Below are 22764 nucleotides of genomic sequence, written 5' to 3'. Positions count from 1 at the left end.
TTAACCACACTTGTGTGAAGTTGATGTGTAAAACCCAAGTGCTAGTTTTATACCTGGCAATGGAAAATCCTTGGCTAGACTAGATGTAGGGAAGTTGGTTGTACCAAGTTCATGGGTCTGGGACCTAGAGCAGCCTTCCTGAGTAGGAATGGCTGGTTCTGGGAGCTCTGGGTTCTTCGCGGAGGACTTCGTGGGGGAGGCTTTTGGCCTTCTTGAAGTATCTTTGTATATCGCTGTGTTAACGTGCTTCCCCAGCTCAGCCCTTTTCTGAGGGCTGTTATTACCCTTGGCCTTCTTACTGTGGGGGCACCAGTGTGGCCAGAACTCTTCTGTGAGGGTGTACAGGAATGAATTATCTAGATGTGGATGAAAGGAAGTTTGCTGAAAATCATAACTTGATTCCTCCTGGATTTTAGCTTTATAATCTTGGCCAGGAATGCATGAGCAGGTTTGAAAAGTCACCGTGAGTTCACAGCAGCATGTCTGATATCCACGTTCAGAACTGCTCCTGAGAAGTTCCTCTGTGAACTTGGGGCGAGTTCGGGCTGTAAAAGGAGATTGGAGGACCTCCTCTCTAAGAGCCTTTGGGACACATTTTCAAAACACCCTTTGCACACCTTTTCCTATCGGTTTAGGATAAACAAATTGCCATCTTTATCTCAAGATGTTTGTAAGACTGTACTCTGGGAAACTTGATATCACTCGCTGCCATTGTTGGAAACGCTGTGTTTTGTGGTGTGTGATTGCAACGATTAGTGTCACTAACAACCGATTCTCTCTCCCCAGTGCAAGAACTATATCAACCAGTATTCGGACATTGCCGTCCAGATGATGATGCACATGGTAGGTGGCGGGACATTCCCTGTTAGCACTCTTTGCCTCAAACTTTGTGATTCCCAGGTTTTTGAACATTACATGGTTTAGTTCTCCTTTTCTCCCCTCAGATAATGATTTGGGTTAAAATGAACCTTGTTCAACCAGCAGACTCTCTACCCACAGTTCAGTGCCCCCGTTATCTTCCCCGGCCAGAGGACAGGCTAAGGCAGTCCCCCCTACCCCCCTAGGACTGCCCTGGTAGCTTCTGGGTGGTTAGTTGGCCTGTGCATATTGAGCTTGTCATTGGGTTCCTAGTGTCTGGCTTTTACCCTGGGACCTGTGGGAATCGTCTGCTCTGGAGCTAGGCCAGGCCTGAGAATTGCTACGTTGCGGCTGGGGTTGGGGGCATGGGGAGACCTGTCTGCATGTGCTTCTGACGCATCCAGGCAGTCAGGGCAGCGCTGTGTCCTTAGAGGTAGAAGATACTGATCGTGGCAGTGGGGCTAGCTAGCTTTGTGCAGAAAACTGGTTCAGAGCAGGGTGGTCTGAACGGATTCTTAAATTGGGAACGTGCCCTGGCTTCCCAAGATCGAAGCTGTGGGGGCCAAGGGGGGTGGTGGGTTGCACGTTTTGTGTCTCCATCCTGCCGACTTTCTGACTATGCTGAGTTTGTTCTTCTGCCGGGGTCAGCAGACTGTGTGGCCCACCGCCTGGTTGTGTAAAGTTTCACTGGAGCACAGAGATCCTCCTCCCATTCCGGGCTGCGACTGCAGAGTTGGAGAGCTGAGAGCTGCCAGCTGGCACAGGGGGAAGACTGACCCTGTGGCCTAGCTGTAACTGCTCAGGGGCTCCGGCCAGGCGAGAGAGGGTGTCTTTGGGATTATTACACCCTGCCTTGTTCTAAAAATGCTTCAGAGGCAGCTTACAGAGACACAGGGCTAGAGTAGGAGATAAATAAACCTTTGATTTTGATTTTGTTAAGTGCTTCGTCATTGATAACTGAAAATTTTCTCATTATAAAAGATAGACTACACAGATGTTTTTTGGAAATACAGATAATACTTCCCAAATCACAGATCATTTGCAGTTTAAAAAAAAAAAAAGGCAGTGAGGTAGCATGCTTATATATTACTTCAAACCTAGTAGTTTGCATAGTTTTGCTTCTGAATGCATTCTTGTAAATGATTTTGAAGTGGCTGCATAGGCTCCCGTTTGGATGGAAGATCATTTCTGTGACCCATCTGCTTTGGGTGTTGAGGTGGCTTTGGGGTTTGTCTTGGGGATCTAAAGCATGAGGCTGCCCCTTACAGTCAGAGAGATAGATTTGCAGATCCCTGTTTCTCCCTTAGCACAGATAACCAGAGCTAGAATTGCTGAATCAAAGGGTAAGTGATATTTTGTTAAATGGGCTTTCCAGCCTGCCATCTGGCTCCCTGGGGTAGTCGCCCTGAGGCCCGGGCATCAGGGGAAGTGGTGTATTTTATATTCCAGCCCACACCCCTGACTTGGGCAGGCCTGTATCATGTTCCCCTTTGCTGCTCCTCACCTTGTAGGCATGTGGGGCTTCGGTTTGTGAGGATAGAGAGCTCCTCATCACCTGGCATTTTCTGGGACCTGCTGTCCGGTGTTTTTGAGTATGATTTGGTGTGTCAGGGGCATGGGGACAATGCACACACCAGCTGGACAGTGTGGTCTGTCCCTTGAGGGCCAGAAGAGCTTTTAGGACCCCCCAAGATAGTAGGAACAAGGTAGGTTGCTGATTTGTGACTGCAAGATTTCCCCTGAATTTCTGGTGATGTACTTACTCCTTCATTAACTGATTGTTATTTTAATTTTTTCTTAACTGTTGTGTCCTTTCCTTTCTCTTATTTTCATCTCCGATTTCCTGTTTTTTTGTTCAACAGCAGGATCAGGTATGTCATGGGGAATTTGCTTGTAGTGGTGGTCTGCTGCTTGTTGTAGTTGTTCGCCTTTTTTTTTTTAACGGCATGATCTGTGTTAGTAGGCTGGTAGGGGAGCTTCTGCATCTCTCCCCTGTGATGTAGCATTTGAGGTACTGGGGGTCTCCTCTTCCCTTCAGGGGGTGAGAAAGGGAAGCCGGCAGGGCCTTGGACTCTGGCAAAAAGCCAGCGCTTAGCTGGCCACGTGCATGCCACCTGTGTGATGATGGGGAACAATGGGTGACCCCGGAGATGCCTCGGCCTCCTTAACTGTAGGCCTGATTTCCAGTAGGACACCTTGTTTCTGTCATGACTCAAGGGACCATTGCATGTCTTCAGTCCTGTTTTCCATAACCCCAGAACTGCTTCTGCTGCATGAGCAAATCATTTACAAATAGCGAGCAGACTGTTCCTGTCTGTTGGATCCAGAGAGTTGGAAACAATCTCTTGATTTGTGCTTCTGCCCCTCTGGGTGATGGGATCCTGCAGCTCCTGGAGCCACACAGATGGCTTGAGAGCCAGGCCAGTGGTGGCATAATATTGGGACTACGCCCCCAGACTGTACTTACTGAGCCAGGACCCTCTCTTGAGCACTGACATATCTGTGCGAGTAAAGATTTTTCAAAGGTATTTTGAAATCTAATAGGAGAGGACTTGGGCTGAAATACCTGTGTTTTCACCTGGGCTGCCCCACCCAGTGGAAGAGAGTTCATCTGAGACAAAGCAGCCATACAGCTCCTGGGTCTTTGTCTTTTTTTCTAAAAAACTTGCTGTGTCTTTGGCCCCATTCTGGTTTTCTCCCCATTCTTGAAGTTTGCCAGAGACAGGATATTTAGGATACTTTCCAATTTCTTCAATCTTACTTAATCTAGAGACTTCTCAGGATTAAAACAAGGTCAGCCATAGCCATGGTCTAGCTCTCTTGCATTAACAGGTCTTGTGTTAGCAGTCCTGACCTGCTGCTTTCTGGTTTGGTGGTGGTGGGAGGCAGTTGCTTTCAGGCCCAGAGCTGGGCGCTGGTTGTATTTGGGCTCACAAAGTGCTTTGTATAAAGCATACATGATTTTCTCACTCTTGGCCAGCGTCGTGGTGAAACGGCAAGATGTCTTTAAGTTACTAGTTCTGCCTACTTCCCTGTGGTTTGGTGTCTGGACGGGAAAGGGGATCAGTCTGGGGCTTCTGTGACTCGAAAGAATTCATTACTCGGGGGCATTGGGTTTTTGTTTGTACTGTGTTTGTGTAATTATAAAAATAGAATGTGGTTTTTCAAAAAAGTCAACCTTTTTTTTTTTTCTTGAAATGGTCCTGCCACCGAAAGATTTAAGACACTTGGCTTTTTGTTTGTGGGCATGGTGGCTTCTCCTCTAGAAAGAGCTCGCAGCTTATTTCCTAATGAGCGTGAACCAGCTCGACCGAGAAACAGGTTCTAGAGCAGACCAGGTGTCCTGGGAGAAGATGTGATTGCCTGTGAAAAAGGGAAACTGGTGGCAGCAGTCTAACTTCACAGCGGGGCTCCCTGGCTGGAGCAGGGACAGCGGTCTTGTCTACTTTGCCTTCAGAGCTTGCGTGGCCTCCTCCCTGTGTGAAACTGACACGTCTGCGTTTACAGGAGTCCCTCTAGATTTAACATGGAGTCTGTTTTGGCAGTCAGCCTTGACGTGTGACCAGGGTGCTCCCTCAGCACCCCGTCCTTTGTGTGTAGAGAGTGGGACTGAGGGGTGTGGGTGCGGGCCTATATCTGACTGCTTGTTCTGTGCCTTCTCAGCAACCCAAAGAGATCTGTGGCCTGGTTGGGTTCTGCGACCAAGTGAAGGAGATGCCCATGCAGACTCTGATCCCTGCCAAAGTGGTCTCAGAGAACGTCATCCCTGCATTGGAACTGGTGGAGCCCATTAAGGTACTGGCTGTCCTCATGTTGTCCTAGCCGGGCCCATGTCATGCCCAGGCCACTCCGCATTGTACCACGTTCTGTGAGGCACACACTCTTTTGATTCCTTGTCTATCTCCTGTAGGTATTGGAGTTTGAGACCATTCACTAGTCTCTGCATGTGTGCAGCCTCCTGCTCATAGCCCTGAGTACATTTATTTCCTTGGTTAGCAGCCCGAGTGCCCCACGGGAACAGCCTCCATCTGTAGGGTGTCCATAGCCTCCTCTGACATGTTGCCCCCACCTCTCCCCGCTGCCGCCGCCTTACCCATGGTCACTGCAGCACAAGCCTCATGTTCCCAGAACACCTGGGTCTCATGCAGAAGCCTCTTGGTGTGCTGCTTGTGTGCATGGGGTAGGTGTGTAGTTTCCCTAGCACCCGTCACTAGGGAACACCATGTTCCCCAGTTTACACTCAGCACTTGCTACGGCCCTGGCAGTGTGTTAGAGATTGAGTCCTGAAACTGTTCACCTGCAGGAGTCAGCAGACTTGTCCTGGTGTTCGCGTGGCTCCCGCTTTAGTTCTGAGAAGGGCCGGGCCCCATGACGTTTTACCACATGGCCCACGCATACGCACACGATTCTAGTTCCAGAACTTCCATGTCACTTGATCTTCAGCAGTTTCGTCTCCCTCTCCTGTCCTCCCTCAGCATGTGCAGTGTCTGGACCACATGGTTAAGAAGTCGGATGGAGTTGGGGAGGCACTTCTGCCTGCCCAGTTTTGCTGACTGAATTAATAGCCAGAGGAGATGAAGGAGAGTTAGAGCTTATCTTCTAGCTGCATGTGACTACTTCCGTTTAAGTAAAATAACACAGAACTTAAAACGATTTAGTTTGATGTTACCCTGGCCACATTCCGAGTACTTCATAGACCGGTGTGGCCCGCGCTGCTCTGCTGGACGGCGGAGGTGGAGAACGTTGCTGCTGTCACAGAGGGTTTTGTTTCACAGTGTTCCTTTATGCAGGGCTGGCTCTAGGAAGGCAGTCTCAGGTATGAGTGAGACTTGAAACTCCAGAGCAGACCTGAAATGTGTTTAGAGCTGTGTCTCTTAAACCGTGGACAGGTAGTGAGTCCTCACTCTGTCCTGTGCCCCCACCCACATTCCCAGAATGACTCTGGAAGGCTGAAATGATTGTGACCAGATAAGATAGATCATGTGGACTGTTTTTAGGGCCAGGGGATGGTGTCTTTGTTTCTGTCTCCTGAAGTACGAATTCCTGGTTTTTCTGTGGGGCTAGGGGGTGCGTAGCAGGAGATAGTGGTGGAAGAGCAGTGGGCAGAGGGATGGGTCAGGGACAGGAACTTGGACACTGGGAGGAAGCCAACCTTTGTGTGACATTCTCCTTTCCTTGGCCACAGGGTGTCTCTTCCCCTTCAGAGTAGCAGGACTCAGGGGTGAGGTGAGGGTCTCGGCATTAATGTGCTCTCCTGCCCTTCCCACAGAAGGACACAGTCCAGGCGAAGACCAGTGTTAGCTGTGAGATATGTGAGTACGTGGTGAAGGAGGTGGCCAAGCTCATTGACAACAACAGGACTGAGGTATGTGCATTTCTAGAATGCTCGAGTGTTCCCGTTGCCTAGTGGCAGGACCAGCAGAAGAGGTGGGCTTGGCCCTTGCCAGCATTGGACAGCAGCCTTTGGAATCTGCTTACCCGCTGCCCACCGGTGGGTCCCTCTGGGCGGGGGTGGGGCTGCTTTGTAGGTCTCATCTTTCTGGGGAGTAAATAGCACCTTGCTCTTGGCTGTTAGTATTTTTTTCTTGGATGTTAGTATTTTGAGAATCTTTTCTGGCCCTGTCAGCCTCTCCTCTTCTAATAGGATCCTCTTGTTTTGTGTTTCAGGAAGAAATAGTTCAGGCTTTGGATAAAGTGTGCTCGAAGTTGCCTAAGTCCTTATCTGAACAGTGCCAGGAGGTGGTGGACACGTACGGTGCCTCCATCCTGTCGATCCTCCTGCAGGAGGCAAGCCCCGAGATGGTGTGCACCCTGCTCCACCTGTGCCCTACCCAGGGGCTGCCCGTGCTGCCTGGTGAGCGGGGTGAGGGGGTGGCTGGCCGGCCCCTGGGGCTCAGGAGGGCCCTGCCGACACTGAGTCTGTGCCCCTGTGTGTAGTCCGTGTTATTCAGCCGAAGGACGGGGGCTTCTGTGAGGTATGCAAGAAGCTGGTGAGCTATTTGGACCACAACCTGGAGAAAAACAGCACGAAGCAGGAGATCCTGTCTGCTCTCGAGAAAGGCTGCAGCTTCCTTCCTGACCCCTACCAGAAGCAGGTATGCCTCGGGCTGCTTGGGGCGGAAGGTCAGAACCCGTGGATGGAGTGCAGAGGCTGGGGTGGCTCACAGATTGTGCCCCAGATTGAGGTTTTCAGGGAAAACTAGCCATTTCTTAGAGGTACCTGTTGGCTCAAGGGGAGCCACGGAGGGCAGTAGCAGGTGCGGGGAAGCTGAACATGGCCAGGTGGGCTATCTGGGAAGGGGGTACCGGGCTGGCAGAGCATGCCTAGCACCCCACCTCGACTCCCTCTTTACCGAACAGTGTGATCAGTTTGTGACTGAGTACGAGCCCGTGCTGATAGAAGTGCTGGTGGAGGTGATGGACCCTTCCTTCGTGTGCTTGGTAAGCTCCTGGGTGGCGTGGGGCCCGGCTGGTTCTGCACGGAGCAGGGGTCCTCAGAGGTTCTGGAGAGTCTTGGGGGATGGACTGTGGGAGGACAGGGCGTCCCTTGGCAGCACTGACTTTTTGGAAGTGCATGTTTGAGCTCTAGTTCTTGTTGCTTTTAGAAGCTGATAATCTCTAGTTTTGAAGCTGATAGTCTCTAATTTTGAAAAGGATCATTGGAGTAGATCTAATTCTTCCCCCTTATACACCACATAGAAAATTGGAGCCTGCCCCGCGGCCCGTAAGCCTCTTTTGGGAACCGAGAAGTGTGTGTGGGGCCCCAGCTACTGGTGCCAGAACATGGAGGCGGCGACCCAGTGCAATGTGAGTAGCTTGGTGCCCGCTGCACAGGCCCCAGGTGGGCTGCCTCCTGGGGTGGGTAACCTCGGCGGAGTGGGGGCGGGGCCCCGCCGTCGGCGCTCTGCCCGGCCTGTGTGCCCAGAGAAGCAAACAGGCTTGCTTGTGGCCGCGCATCCAGGCTGGCGGACTGACAGCCTTCTTGCCTTGGAGAAGTGAAGGGTTGGGGGTATTCTGCAGTGTTTTTTGCTTCTGCTTCCTTGTTTTTTTGCCTTTTAGTTCCCTTGTGACAGGGTCAGGATCAGATTTGCTCAAGGCCACCCTAGAGATTGCACAAGTCCTCTTCTCCCTTGGGTCAGTCTTGGCTGGAGCCTGGCTTTAGTCTTCATCCAAGGCTGAACCCCTGTTCTTGAGTGGCCTTGAGACTGGGTGCCTGCCCAGCAGTTCCCGGGCCGCCGGTGCTGTCCTGCCCGGGCTGCCGGTGGTGGTGCCCCACACTGCTTGCTGGGGTGGGGACATGTGGACCAGTCAGTTACTTAATGTTCTTTTGCGCAACTTTTTCTTCCTGGAGTGGGTTCCTCCGGACCGCTGGCCTGATTGTGTCACTTCGGGCCCCTGCAGGGAAGGGTGGTGATGGCCATCCAGGTCCAGCTCCTTGCCCCGCCGGCCCTGGCGCATGGCACAGTTGGGAGGAGCCACTTCCTGCTGCTGTCCTGGGTCAAGGGGCCTGTGGGCCATTGTTCATGGGGCCTCAGCTGGTGTGCCCGCTCTTGGGTGAGGGGTTCTGCCTCGGGGGGCCTCTGTGCCACCTGCTGAGCCCTGGGACTCTGCCTTTAACCAGATGGAGGGGTCCTGGGCCCTCCCTGCATGGGTGGCTCACCTGTGAAACACTCAGGCACTTTGCAGCTGCTGTTTTGAACTCTTGCCTTAGGGGTCCCTGACGCTCAGGGGGCCACTTGCTCCCCAGTTTTAAGTGGGGTGCTGTCCAGCTGACTAAGGAGAACAGGTTCCATTTTTGGGTGCTGTCTGCTGCACAAACAGGTCAGGAGTACAGTTTGTCATGTGAAGACTAAATCCAGCTTCCTCTCTCCTGTCAGGCCGTGGAGCATTGCAAGCGTCACGTGTGGAACTAGAAGGGGCGTTCCATCTTGGAGAAACTGCAGCATCTTTTTCTACTTGTGTGTCTGGGGCAGTGAACACACCGATCTGTTGATTGTGTTACAAAAATAGGTCCCCTTTTCCTCCTTCCCTTTCCTGTCCCTCGTAGCATTGCTGTCCGTGCAGGAGGCGCCTGGCCCGCAGCTGCCCTTGCTGCTCCACTGTCCCTTTCCTTTGCCTAGACAGCTGAGGACGGACTATGTACTGGAGGGCTTTCAGCCTGCCCTTGCGTGGTGGCTTCTTGGAGGAAGCTCTGGGGGCTCTGGGGGCGGGTGCCAGCCAGAGCTGCTTGCCAGAAGGCTCTTGGTCCTCTTGGCCTGGGCCTTGTTCTGAGCCCTCCACCTACCCCTTAGCAGGGACCTCCCCTCTTCCTGGGCCGCTCTACAGAGAAGCAAAACAAAGGCAGTTTTATATGAAAGATGAGAGGCTCAGAATAATGAGGCTTTTAAAAACCATGTGGTTCTCACTGTAAGGGAGATGCAGGAAGAAGCAGCTGCTCGGGAGACCTGGGTGGATCTTGGGTTTGCCGTCCCCAGGTCACCCTCCAATTCAGCTTTGGGGTGTCTTTCCTGGTGATGCCTTGTTAGGGGTTCTGTGGGTGTGGGAGGGAGGGGGAGCACCTGCCTGAATGTCATCTGCTAGCTCTGTGTGTAGGTCCTGTGGGCCTGGCTTTCGTGTGTGTGGACAGTGGTGGCCGCCTCTTGCTTGCTCTTGTGTCTACCCGGCTGCTGAAGCCTTGCTTCGAGCGTCTCTAGCGCTGCCTTGGCTCTGGGCCCCCTCGCCTCTAACCCCCGTTTCATAGATGTTCTTGTTGACCTTGAGATAAATGTGGACGAGACGCTCCTAAGCCTTTGGCTTTCAGGTGGAGGAGGTCCTGTCTGGGACCTTGGCTGCTGCCCCACCTCTCCCGTGTAGCCGCCTCTTCTATTCCACTTCTAGCTGCTAGGAGACAGCAAGACGTGCAGTTGCTATTAAATGGACTTAATGACTGTTTGGTTTGTTTTGCACTAAAGTTTCTGTGATTTAACAATAAATAAAGTCTGTTAACCAGACCTGAGCCTGAGTGCTTCCGTAACACTTTGCCAGCGTTTGGGTTCTGAGCGCTCCAGGACCACGGGCGTGTGGGTGTGCAGCAGCCCTCTGGCCCTTCTTGGCCACAGAAAGTAAGAAGAGTGGGCAGAGAACCCCACCAGGCTCCTCTCTGATGGGCCAGGCCCCCTCCTCCTCCCCCCAGGCCAACCCCGAGGGTAGTTTACCAGAGCCACAATTGTCCAACCTTTTGAGTTGCCTTTCTTATTTAAAATGCAGACCATTCCAGAAACGTTCAGTGAGTACCAAACAAAATCAAGGGGAAAATGTTGAGGGAATAACTTAATTTAAAAAAGGAATACACACAAACACTCTACATTCAGAACCGAAGGGAATACCAGTCCTTTCTCTTTGTGAGCTGGGCGCGTTTGGGAAGCCTGTGGAATGTAGAGAACGCAGTTTGTGGATTTTGGTTATGTCCATGTGGGGAGGCAGGGATCACTCACGGCTCCTGGCTGGATGTCCAGCCAGAGATGTGCTAGAAATGCACTGGGACGTGAACTGAAGTCAGGGAGTCCAGGCCAGGTGGGGTACGCCAGTTCTGGGTCTCCCTCCCCTGGTGCTAGAAGTGGGGGAGGGGTTTGGGTGGGGGCAGTGGATAGGGGTGTGGGGAGGGGAGAGAGAGCTGCTTGGCCTCTTAGAGTTCAGCTTGGGCTGAGTTTGTTCTCAGACTCCTGGGCCCCCAGTGACCCTCCTTACCTTGTCCTTAGACGCTTTTCATTTTTTGTTTGGTTTTCTTAAAAAAATAACAAATTTTATGAAGGTAGAGGTCAGGTGCTGAATGGGCGTCTGGCAGAAGTGGAATGTGAGCCGCTGGAGCAGGCTCCCCCAGGCCCTGGTGAGGTGGTGCAGCCCCCGCAGGCCTGGGGAGGGGCCTGCACTGTGGTCCTGCCCCGCCCTGCCCTGGGAGGGATGGGAGACACCAGTGAGACCCCCCCAGCTGTCTGGTCATAGCTCTGTGATCTCCAGGGGGCTCTCGAGGATCACATCCCGAAGCTTGTGCAGTGGCGTGGATTTGGCCGACTCCGTGCGGGCGTTGTGCTCAAAGGCGCTAGCTTCTGTGGCCGTCAGGGTCTCCAGCGAGCGACCCAGGCCCTTCTGGTCGTCCTCGGGCAGGCTGTTGAGGTCCGTGGCCAGCAGTGTGCCGGTGCTGCCGTGCACCATGTGGATGCCATCGGGCCCCTTGAGCTCTGTCGGCAGCTTGTGGCGAAAGCGCAGGCTGCCCTGGCCGGGGCTGCGTTCCCCTGGCTCTTCCTCCAGCTCGGTCTGGATCAGCTGCAAGAGGCCAGGATCCCCCAATGGCTCTGGGACTCAAGCCACTCCACGCTCAAGGCCATGCTCAAGGGCTGAGCAGGTGAATGGCCCCAGAGTCCTGAACCTGCTCTGTCCCTGTTTCCTCCCTACTGCACACAGGTAGCTGCAAGGAACTCGGGGTTCACACATCAGTAGGCCTGTCAGCTGATGACAGTGTTTCTCAAACTGTGTACACCACGGACACTTGGGGTGCTGTAGCCGAGTTCTTGGCATGTGGGTTTCCCATGAGAATCATGAATTTTGTTTCATGATCTATAAAGATCCTACGATGCAGTTTTTGTATCTGGATGTTACCCATGTGTCCTCCAACAGGATCTACTCTGGCCAGGTAGGGAGTGTCGATAGTGGAGGTTGGAAAGGGGGATAGGATTCAGTGGAAACTCGACATGTGGCACTTTTGTCCCATGTGGATCTGTTTGCTCTGGCCTATTCCATTTGGGAACTGTTGGCCCAGTGGGAAATCTGGGTTTTTAAAGTCTGAATTTTTAAAGTGTTGACATTACTGCAGGCAAACAACCCTATATAGACCCATCTAACCATGAGAAGTTTCCTGTAGGACATTACTTTTTCAGGGCATCTTCTGGGGCTCCGTAAGTCTAAGAAACACTCCCCAGCACTCACCCTGGGAAAGCCCACTGAGAAACCCAGAAAGTAGATTTCCTGGACCCCACCCATTGCTGTCTTGCTCTGGCTGCTGAACTCCACAGAGACTCTGAGAAGGATGAGCGTGGCTAGGGGAAGAGAGGGAGTGAGGGAAGAAATGAGCACCCCCAGTGCTGGGGCACAGCACACAGTTCCGGGCTGGCCCGGCTACCTCAGAGATGGAGGAGTGGCAGGAGGAGGCTTTTTGCACCATCCGCTGTGCAAAGAGCTTTTTGAGCCGCAGGTAATCCTCCAGGACCACCTTGAGCAGCGAGCCCTGGGGGAGGGAGAGGGTTAACCCCCAACCAAGGCCTCCCCATCCCCCCACCTGCCACAGCCCTCACTCCTTCCTGTAACCCTGATGAGAGTGATGGAAGGTGCTAGTAGTCGGGTGCACAGGCAGCTGATCTAAGGGTAGAGGATTGGGAGCAGAGACTGGTGAGAGCGACCAGCTGGAACCCATGTGGGCTGCTGCAGGCTAGAGCAGTTCCCCATCAGCCCCATGCCTGGGCCCCCCTTTCTGTGCTGTCATTCTCGCTCAGTAGAGGGCAGATCTAGCCGAGCCTAGAGGTGGAAAAAGTTGTTTCCCAGGATCCTCCCCTGTCCCTCTATCCTCTGGAGCTGGTCCCAGCGCTGCCAGAGGTCTGGGTGCAGGGCTGTGTGGGGGTGTGGTGCAGTAGCCTGCACGGACTCACCTTGATGGGCCCCTCCCGGATGATCTGGCCCAGCTTGGCGATGTTGTCATACTCTTGGATGGCTGCCCGCAGGTACCGGTCGTCATCAGGCTTCACTGCCGCGGGTTCACGCCCAAATGTTCCCTAGGGAGAGAACACTGAGCTGGAGCCCAGCTAGACTATATACACACACAGGGCAATGGATATGGCCCCCCGTGCCCCCCAGAACCCAGCTCCTTGGCAAGCAGTGGCAAACACCTGCTTCACCTCCATCCCATCCCTCACAATCGTGCCCCTCCCCCCACCACTGCCCTGCCCCAGCTCTGGCCCCGGCTCACATGGGTGCGGGTAGGGCTGTTCCACAGGTCTGCAATCTCACTCAGGTTCTCTGGCAGGTCGTCCTCATGCTCAGCCTGGGCAGCCAGCTCTAGGTTCCGGCAGAAAGGATCCAGCCACACGGGGTTGGCTCTGCACATGGTGGGGGGGGTATGTGGAATGAGGAGGGACAGCCCGAGGGCATAGATGCCCTCGTAGCTTTACGGCTAACCCTACCCTTTTCCCTGGCCAGTCCAGGACTAGTGGATCAGGGCCATGAGAAGTAGGCCCCTTGCCTGTGGTCCTCGGGGGTGTACCCTCCCACACCAGGATCCTACAAGAACCAGGATGATGTGTCAGTCTGGATCAGCTTTGGTCCGGAGGCCTCATTCCGCACTTGGTGTCCACTCTGCACCAGTTCCCTGGCACTGGGAGCCCAATTAGGGTGTGGATCCCAGCTCAGAAAGGGTGACTGGCCCACTAGGGGGCACCCCCATCCCAAGTTTTAGCTAGTCTTGTCCCTTGGAGCTTAAGGGGTCATAGAGATCTTACTCCACCAGGGTCCTGGGTGGCCTCCCCAAAGGATGCCCTGAAGGCTCAGGGACCCCCTCTTACCCATCAAAGGAATACTTGTTGGTGTTGGGCATGTCCATGATGTCAATGAAACCGCGGTTCCCTGTAGGGAGAAGTGCTGGGGCATGGAGGGAAAGGGTGCACCCTGCTGGGCCGGGGGAGCCCAGCCAACCTTGTGAGGCCTAGGCAGGCATTCTAGGCCCCTCAGGGCCCCCCTACCCTCTTAGCTGCCCCCCACCCCCCATCACAGCCCTTGCTCACCTGCTGATCCAGCCACAATGGCTTTGAGCTTCCTCTTGTGTCTGGAGGGAAGCAGACAGAAGAGGGGCTAGTGGAGGAGGCTGGACAGGGCTCGCATCTCCCTGGCGGCCTCTGTGACCGTCCCAGGAACACAGAGGTGAGAGGGGGGCACTCACACGGTCCTGTAGTACCAGTTCATGAGGATGAAGAGCATGGCCGCCAAGAAGAGGAGAATGGCCAAGACGATGATCGCCATCTGGGGGAACGAGGCCAGGCATGAGCGGGTGAGCGCGTCGAGGGAAGAGGGGTGGCGGGGCCGGATGCCAGTGGACTACCTGCAGGGCAGACATGTCGTCGGGTAGGCGGACGGAGATGGCGGGCTGCACGTCCAGGACGTTGTAGTTCCGGAAGAGATTCCGTAGCTGCTCCTTGTTCTCGTCAATCATCTGGATCACCCTGTGTGAGGGGTGGGTGCCTCAGCTTCCCTCAGCCAGTCCTTCAGAGCCAGGGCCACGCAGAAAGGTCTGCGCTCTTGCCTCCTGACTCCCCACCCCCACCACACCTTGCAAGATCAAACCGCAGCCGCTGGCTGAGCTCCTTGCCTTACAGAGTTCACCCCCTCACCCAGGATCCTGCTTGCGCCTCACGGGCCGTGTCCTTCTCCCATTTTATAGATGGGGGGAGTCAGGCTCTGAGGGGTGGAGGATACCCCCAAACTATTCTCTGCCAGCCCTGCCCACCTCTTGAGGCGAGCCCCCACACAGCTGGCTTGATGGTATGATCTGCCTCCTTTGCGGGGGTCCCCTCCCCAGCTCCAGGGCAGGGAGGTGGGCAGATGGTCTGAGCCCAGACCCCACCCACCGGTCCACATCCAGGATGCGGTTGGTATCACGGTTCACCACGTGGATGAGCAGCTCTGTCTGTGCGAAGTTCACCCGACCCTTCTTGTCCACATGGAACTAGGCGAGAAAGGGCATCGTGGGCTGTGGGAGGGGGAGGGGAGGGGATGGAGAGCCCCTCCTGGCCTGCCCTGCCAATAAACCCATCACTGCCGAGTGTTCACCGAGGACCACACGTGGTGCCGGTCACTTCATTGCATGGGGCTGGGTGCTATCAGCCCCATTTTACAGGTGAGGATATTAAGGGCCAGAGACTCCCTTTCAATCCCTGGTCTCTCCTCGATGCCCTGTCCCTGAGGTCTCGTCCTCCTCCCCTCACCAGTGGACCCAGGGCGGCTCCATGGGTCACCTGCACGTCGTCTGTGTTGACGATGGCACCAGTGATATTGGAGAGCAAGCGGATGAACTCCTCCTCAAAGCCACGCACGCGGTCGGGGATCTCATTAATGACGATCTTGACCCGCTGGTCATCTCTCAGGATGTAGATGCCGATGATGGCCGTGTCATTGTGGCCTGCCAGGTCCCGGGCCACGATGTCCACCACAAAGTAGCCGGGGCTGTAGGCCATGAAGAGGTCGAAGGTGCGCAGGATGCCATCCACACTGCCTGTGGGAAGAGGCCACAGACAGGTGCAGCTCAGGGGCCACCCAGCCCCTGTGAGTCCCCTGTGGGGGGGCGAGAGCAAGAGGCATCTGGACACGAGGGGAAGAAGTGTCTCGGGTCACAAGTGCCCACAGGGCCAGGGAGAGCACAGAGATGACCAAGGCCTGGGGTCAGGTGAGTGTGAGTGTTCATCTGAGGGAGCAGTGGTGGTGGCCTGGGCATGGCTGATTGTTCTCCTCAGAGAAGGCTGCCAGTGCTGCCAGAACTGGTACTTCTAGGGATTTCTAAGTTTCTACTTGAACCCTGCAAGCTCACACACAGCTGTGGGCTGCACTGACCTGAGGATAAGTTTGAGACTCTGGGGGACCAGAGAATATGTCTGAGCCCCGCACTGTTTCTCCCACATACATGCAACTTCTGAATTCCACAGCCATACTAGAGAGATGACCAGAGGTGGTGCAGCAGTCTTCTCTCAGAAGACCATAGACCTGGGTTCAAGATCTGCCATATTCTAGCTGTGTTACTTTTAGCAAGCTATGTATCCTCTCTGCCTTAATTTACTAAACTAAGAGCAGTGCTAGATCAGAGGACAAAGGGATGGTGTCTGGTTGTGTGACTGGAGGAGTTGGCATGGGAATTAGGCTTCAGAGGATGGCTAGGGGGAGCGTATCTGAAGGCAGAGGTGAAGGTCAAGGTGGTATTTTAGGAGGTGAAGACAAAGGGCAAAGGCCATGGAGGGAGCTGAAGGAGTGGTGAGGTGGTCAGCTTGGGTGGACACAGGGTCCTTCTAGGTTATGGGGGGCTATGGAAACAGGAAGGGGAACTGGAAGACAGGAACCTTGAAAGGCAGTCGGATGAAGGAGTCTAGAGTGACTCCTGTAGGCAGGAATGGGGAAGGGGTGAAGTCTAGAAGGAAGGTCATGGGACAACCACCAGGACACCTCTTGGACCTGATCCAAGAGGCTCAGCTGTCCACACAGGCAAATGCACAAGTCAGCACCATACATTCAGGTACATAGGTGCTCCCCAGGGCTTAGCACAATACTTGACCCAAGGGAGGAAGAGGTGCACCAAAGGGAAGACAGGTGGACGTATGGAGAGGAGGATGGCAAGGTGGATGGATGAGTGGACAGATGGGTAGATGGATGGACAGATGGATGAGTGAGAGGAAGGATGGACAGATGCACGGGGGGGGGGGCAGACTGACAAATGGGGGGGGGGAGGGAGGGGGGGGAAGGAGGAGGGGGGGAGGGAGGGAGGGAGAGGGGGGGGGGGGGGGGGCAGACTGACACATGGGTGGGTGGATGGATGGGTGGATAAGAAGATGTAGAGAAGGAAGGAAGGAGAAAGTGGGTGGAGAGGTGGAGAACTGGATCAGAGACTGGGAAGGTAGATGGAGGAAAGGATTAACAAGGGGCTGGCTGCATGATGGTTAGGTGCGAGGTGAACAGAAGGCACATGGCTGGCCGGCCAGCCACTCATACCCTGTGGTGCCCACACAGACCCCATCTCCTCCAGACTACAGTCCATGCAGTGACAGAAGTCTTGGGTGGAGGCTCCTACCCATGGTGAAGACCTGGCCCACGTCCTCAGAGTCGTTGGTGAGGGCCCGGAAGTAGTGGATGGCCAGGATGCTGTAGAAGACCAGGCTGTTGTTGCCAATGTCTGCATCCAGGGCCAGCACCTGGATCAACTCTGAGCCCACCTTGGCATCGGTGGCCACTCCTGTGGGACAGGGGTGGGCGGGTGTAAGTGGCAGGGCAGGGGCAGCCCCGCAGCCCAGACCCAGGCCCCGCCCTGGCACCTGCGGTGTACTCGGCCTTGGTGAAGCGCGGGGGCTGGTCGTTGATGTCTTCTAGCACAACGTGCACCTCCTGCAAGGTGAGGTCACTGACCAGGTCGAGGGCCGGGGAGGGCCCCCGTGGTGGTGTCCAGCTGCGGTTGCTTGAGGCCTTCACGATGAAGGAGAAGACAGCTTCCCGCTCACGGTCCAGGTCCCGCAGCACCAGCAGGCGCCCGTCTGGCTGGAGATGGAAGTTCTTCTCTTCGTTGCCAGCTGGAGGCAGGGCCACAGCACAGGGTGAGGGGATGGGGATGGGGTGGGGCTTGGTGGGCACATCTCTAGCTCCAGGGTCCATAGGGCAGAGCCTGACAAGCCCCACCTGCTATGAAGTAGTACACGATGGCATTGGGACCCTCGTCTGCATCCACGGCGCCTGTCACGTTGCCCACGAGGGTACCACGTGGGGAGTGCTCCGGCACGGTCAGCAACTGGTACTGGGGACTGCCTTTCTGCAGGGGGAAGGGGGGAGGTCACAGAAAGCCAAGGTCACTTGGGGTGAGCAGAACTTCTGGAACCTCAAGGAAGTATGGGCGGGGCCTGGCCTGTTCCGTGAGGCAGACCAACACTTGAGCTGATGTTTGAACAACAGGGCACGCTCATATATGTGTGCACGCACACACACTCCCGCACTCACACGGTCTCTGGGGAACCTCACATCCCACGTGCACACAAGAAAACCCCCCACCAAGTTGCACAGTCTGAGTCAGCGGGAGGGGCTCAGCCCCAGCTCTGTGAAGCAAACCGAATATTGGGTTTCCTGCATGCTTGCTCTTGGGTGTGCAATCAGGAGAGATCCCGCTGCACGAGTCTCGCCTGTTTGCTCTCCTCACTGGCAAGTAGTACCGTGAAGTAGCAGCTGCTCAATAAACACTTGTCCTGTGAGGTACATGCAGAGTTTCTGTGTGTGACCACACGTGCGCGGTACAGTGTGCATGGGAGAGTGGGAGCCTGTGTGCCTGCAGGCAGGGGAGTCTCTGTGTGGGTGGCGGGTGCGGGGTGCGGGATGGGGGGGGTCAGCTCACTGGAGGCCTCACAAAGAGAGGTTCGTTGTCATCAATGTCCTCCAGGGCCACCTGCAGCGGCTGCATGGTCTCGTACGGCACTGGCTGACCCAGGTCACTGGCTACCAGGATGAGCTGGGGGACAGAGGAACACAGTCTGAGGGGGGTTATCACACCCCACCCTCCCCAGGGAGACAGCTCACCACCCAGGTGGGCATTCTATTCTAGGTGGGGAGAAGGCAGCCCTGTACCAGGAGGAGAGCCCTGCCCTCAGCCCCGGGGCCTGCCCCTTACGCTGTACAGGGCCTGTTTCTCCCTGTCCAGGCGCTGAGCTGTCTGGATGAGGCCGCTGATGGGGTCAATGGTGAAGTACTCCCAGTCCCGGTTGCCGGCTGTCTTCAGGAAGCTGTAGCGCACGGCCCCATTGAGGCCCTCGTCCTTGTCTGTGGCATAGACCTCATATACATTGGAGCGCAGCGGGATCTCCTGCGGTGGGGGGTGGGAGGGTTTGGCAGGGAGGCTCCTGGGGCATCCGAGAGAATTCCAGCTCCCAGGCCCCGCGGGTGCTCTTGTTCTTTCTCCTCACTCAGCACAAGGTCCTTGCCACTTTCCAGCAGGCTTAGGAAACGTCTGCCCACTTCGCTGGACTCTCCTGGAGTTTCAAGCACCTGCTAGAACATCCCTTCTCCCCACCCCCACTCCACTGCCTGTCAGTGGTCCTGCCTGGTCTCCATCCACCAAGCTTCGCACACACTCAGGGTTATTGCCCTTCCAGGGGCTTCCCCCATCCTTTGGATCCCACTGGAAGGCAGAGGGAGAATCCAAAGGCAGAGACCACAGCTACCCCTCTGTGCCTGGGTCTGTCTTGCTCTGTTAACCCTAATCACAGGAGTACTAGGAATCCCCAGACAACACCATCTACCTAATTGGGTACCTGAAAGTGAGGGACAGGCAGGTAGAATGACATGGTGTTTAGAGACAACAGCAGTGTTCTAGTCTGTTACGAATTCACCGTGTGACTTGGGACATGCATGCTACCTCTTTGGGCCCCAGGTTCCTGATTCCTTTGAATCTAAGATGTCAAGAGATCTGATGGTTTTAATATACTGACCCATAATAAGGCTGCACAGGGCACAAGGAAAAAGCACATTTCTTGGATTTACTTGAAAAATTATCAGCTCGGCGTGGTTCTCCGGATCTCACGGATCGGGACAATCAGAGACTCCCAAGTGGCAGTTACATCTAATTAATGGCAATGCGATGACAGGGAATATTACTTAACACCTGCTGGTTGCTTGGGAGACACGAATCTTTCCAAATACAGTGTCTTGAAGGGAAAAATGTAGCAAATGGGGCCTCTGTTGTGGAAAAGAACTAGATTATTATTAATTTATATCTTGCCTTCTTCCACAAAAGATTTGAGGTCACTTACAAAAGTCTGTAAGTGTATACATTATAACAAGAGAGAACAAGTTAAAAAAAGGGGGGGGGGCGTAAAGAATAAGAAAAGGTTGGCAGGAAAATGGAAAGTGAGGGGTGGGGGACAAGGTCTGTGCACTGAGTCCCTGCAGAGTCACTGAGTCCTTGCAGAGTGGGCTGCTCTGAGCTCCTCAGTGGGCTGCACAAAGACAACCACTCCCTCACTGCCGTGGGCACTGGAAAAAGCAACTCAACAGCTATGGGCACAGCATCGTTTCCCGGTGCTCGGCCCTGGGGGATATGTCTCCTGTGGGACCTCAAAGAGGGGGCAGAGTGACAAGGGCCTGATGTTGATGTTCTGAGAGGCGGAGGCATGCTGAAGTTCAGGGAACGGAGAACAAGTGGGAGATCCCCTGAGTAGATCAGCACTGAGCAGATGGGGCCGGGGTGCTGAGAGGAAGGAGCGACAGGGCAGGGAATAAAAGAGTGCCCCCTGCCTTCCTGAGGCAATTTAGAACAAAGGATGAAAGAAAGATTGGGGAATTCTAGAGTCAGTCACTTCCTCCTTGTTTCTTATTTGGATGCCCAACCCCAATTCCTAGGCCTGGTATCAGCAGGAACAGCAGACAGACGGAAGGAACATGTGTGTTATTTTGAGACACAAATATGGGGGAAGTGGGTGTCCGGGGAGGCTGCCTTTCTTGGCAGACATCTAAAAGCAAGAGCGAGGGCATCTACTACTCTGAGTCCTGTTTTGCGGATGAGAAAGCACTCTGAGAAGTCTCTTTCTCAAGGTCACAGTAGCAACAGTCAGACTTGGGCCCAGGGCCTCGTGCTGGCATAGCTCACACTATTCCCCACTCTTCAGGACTGCTCTGTGTGACACTGAGCAAATAGGCCTCGCTTGCTGGCCTCAGTTCCCCCACCTTCCCAGTGGGGGCCTTTCACTCTTCCAGGTGTGACTGCGGGAGGGAGCTGGTGGTGGGCAGGGGGCCCGAGGCCAGCGGTACCTCTCTGATGTGGAGGACGGTGCCGTTCGGCGGGCGCACAAAGATGGGGCGGTTGTCATTGACGTCGATGACCTCCACCAGGAGCATGGTGGTGCCCCAGAGCGGGGGCTCTCCCCCATCTGTGGCCACCACCGTCAGGTTGAACCTCTCGTAGGACTGCAGTGGCCGCTTCGTCGTCACCAGACCTGAGTCCATGTCCACGTGGAAGGCCTCTGGCAGGCAGGACGAGAGAGCCACCGGGTCCGGCTCTGGCTGAGACGTCCCTCCTTCCTGTCCCTCCTCCTCCTCCTCCTCCTCCTCCTGGCCTGGGGCTGTGCACATGACCACCCGCTCCTCCCACGAGCAAGTCATCACGGGTGGGGAGTAGGCTACTTACCCACGCCAGGGCCCTCGAGTGAGTAGGCCAGCTCCCCATTGGGGCCCTCGTCCTGGTCAGTGGCCATCATGGTGATGACCGAGGTGCCTGCTGGCTCGTTCTCATACACGCTTGTGCTGAACTGGGGCTTGGAGAACTGTGGGCGGCAGTCATTGACGTCCAGCACCTGGATCACCACCTGTTGGCAGAGGGGGGATGTGGGGTCAAAGGTCAGGTGCATACAGAGGGGCTGCTCCAGGCGATCCAGTCACACGGGAGCAAGCCAGGGCAGACCTCCCAGGGCAGACGGTGCCTGCTACTGGAGTCTGACCTCAATTTGTACAATCCCCCTCTCCCCAAGCCTCCTCCTGAGCCGTACACTGGGGACAGTAGTATCTCCTCTCTCAGGCCCACCCATGACGCACAGCGCCTGGCTTCAGGAACCGCTGTGCAGCTAGGCCTGTGGTGACCGCATGTCGGTGTCCACGTCCTGAGGCAGGGAGCCCGCCCCACCCCCTCCCACTCCGTCTTTTCCTCCTTCTCACCGTGACCCCTACGTCTGCGTCTGCTCTCTCGATCGTCATGCGGGATTGGGAGTCCTCCACTCCCCAAAGTTCCCTCTTGTCCGGCTTGGGAATCCGGCTTGGGACGGGCTCCCTTGGCTGACCCCACACACCCAGGGCGGGCCCCCTGGACACCCCAGGCCAGAGGCCGTCTCTCCCCTGACTGCTGAGGCTCTGCCTGACCTGTGTCCCCTGAGAGCTGCTCACAGCAGTGATTTTAAGAACTCTGCCATGTGCACAAACCACCTTCCAACGCCCCGTCGCCCTGACACCACTGCCTGGGGCCGGAGGTGTCATATTGGCTGCCGCTGCCTCCCACCCCCTGCAGAGTGGACAGCGAGGCTCGAGGCTCGGAGAGGTTACAGGCCACATGCACAGGGCTCCACTAGTGCGCTCGTCCTCTGACTCCCAGTGCCGTGCTCTTCCCAGCGCAACAGTGTGACAGGGACAGGATCCCGGTGTGTGAGTACTCCTGCCCCCTCCCAACTGCTCACCAGCCCCTACCCTCCAGGAGAGTTCTCCTTGGAGGCTTAGGCTATGGTGGGGAGAAATGGCAGAACTGCGTACTGTGTTGAAGCTAGAGCTGGAATGGGAACGGGGCTGGATGCCCCATTAAAGTTCTTTAAGAGACATAAAGATAATTGTGTCACAATGACATTTGGTTGCTGGGCTGTTTGTTTCGGGGGACACTGTGGGGGTGGGACATGTGGAGCCCCAGGCTTGGGTTACACAGGGGTGTGTTTAAACACTGTCTTCACAGGGTTGGGCCCAAGAAAGTTCTCTTGGAAAGTCCCCATCTCCCTAAGCAACCTCCTTTTTGGCTCACCCAACTAAGCTCCTGCTGTCGGCTGCGGCCACCACGTCTCCGAGGGCCCAGGAGGCCCTGCTCCCACCCTGCAGGTCCTCTAAAATAAGGGTTTTGCCTGGTGCCTCCACAATTCCAGTCCTTAGAGTCCCTGGTCCGGCCCAGTGGCCCTTACCTGCACCGAATTTTCTCGACGGTTGCTGGCTATATCCCCGGGGTTGTCTTTGGCCAAGGCCGTCAGAATATAGTGATCCTTCTTCTCCCGGTCCAGAGGAGACAGCACATAGATGTCACCCTGCGGGGGGCAGGGTGATGGAATCAGTTCCTTCATCAATCCGACTGGTAGTTACTGAGCACTAAGTCTACACCAGACATTGTTCTAGGCTCTGGAGATGCGGCACTGAACGGAAGAGACAACAGCCCCCGTCCCCACGGAGCTCGGGTTCTAGTGGCTCTGCGGGCCCCACGACTCCGCTCCACCTGATGGGATGGACGGGCCGCGCTGGAGCTGGCTACCTGGCCCGGTATAGAGCAGTCCTCTGTAAATCTTTGCTGTTCACAGTGCCAAGCCGGGAGCATGACTGATATTCGCACAGAGCATAGAATCTGGCTGACCGGGCCGA

The 22764-nt window shown here is 55.3% G+C and overlaps 2 protein-coding genes across 3 annotated transcripts in view; one reads left to right on the top strand and one right to left on the bottom strand.

The window, feature by feature from the left end:
- PSAP (prosaposin) overlaps positions 1-9848 on the top strand; it is a 33819-nt gene extending 23971 nt beyond the window's left edge. The window contains exons 7-14 of the mRNA XM_059397668.1: positions 787-843; positions 4522-4653; positions 6128-6223; positions 6526-6712; positions 6796-6953; positions 7219-7299; positions 7558-7665; positions 8736-9848. Coding sequence (XP_059253651.1) covers positions 787-843; positions 4522-4653; positions 6128-6223; positions 6526-6712; positions 6796-6953; positions 7219-7299; positions 7558-7665; positions 8736-8771 — 855 coding nt within the window. The 3' untranslated portion in view covers positions 8772-9848. The remainder of the gene's footprint in view (positions 1-786; positions 844-4521; positions 4654-6127; positions 6224-6525; positions 6713-6795; positions 6954-7218; positions 7300-7557; positions 7666-8735) is intronic.
- A 301-nt stretch (positions 9849-10149) lies between these two features.
- The window catches only part of CDH23 (cadherin related 23), a 394117-nt gene continuing 381502 nt past the window's right edge, over positions 10150-22764 (bottom strand). Inside the window, exons 51-67 of one of the 2 annotated variants that reach the window (XM_059397665.1) lie at positions 22317-22436; positions 20795-20972; positions 20419-20630; positions 18284-18475; positions 18011-18124; positions 17308-17437; positions 16950-17201; positions 16709-16870; positions 14892-15148; positions 14505-14602; positions 13979-14099; positions 13820-13899; positions 13665-13705; positions 13446-13548; positions 12854-12983; positions 12537-12659; positions 10150-11160 (exon numbers count right to left, since the gene is read on the bottom strand). In XM_059397665.1, the coding sequence (XP_059253648.1) occupies positions 10834-11160; positions 12537-12659; positions 12854-12983; positions 13446-13548; positions 13665-13705; positions 13820-13899; positions 13979-14099; positions 14505-14602; positions 14892-15148; positions 16709-16870; positions 16950-17201; positions 17308-17437; positions 18011-18124; positions 18284-18475; positions 20419-20630; positions 20795-20972; positions 22317-22436 (2640 nt within the window). In that variant the 3' untranslated portion in view covers positions 10150-10833. The remainder of the gene's footprint in view (positions 11161-12536; positions 12660-12853; positions 12984-13445; positions 13549-13664; positions 13706-13819; positions 13900-13978; positions 14100-14504; positions 14603-14891; positions 15149-16708; positions 16871-16949; positions 17202-17307; positions 17438-18010; positions 18125-18283; positions 18476-20418; positions 20631-20794; positions 20973-22316; positions 22437-22764) is intronic. The other variant, XM_059397664.1, reaches the window with a different exon arrangement.

Source organism: Mustela nigripes, chromosome 4 (genome assembly GCF_022355385.1).
Source record: "Mustela nigripes isolate SB6536 chromosome 4, MUSNIG.SB6536, whole genome shotgun sequence".
Lineage (NCBI taxonomy): Eukaryota > Metazoa > Chordata > Mammalia > Carnivora > Mustelidae > Mustela > Mustela nigripes.
The sequence above is the reverse complement of the archived record's forward strand: the minus strand, read 5'-3'. Positions and strand labels throughout refer to the sequence as shown.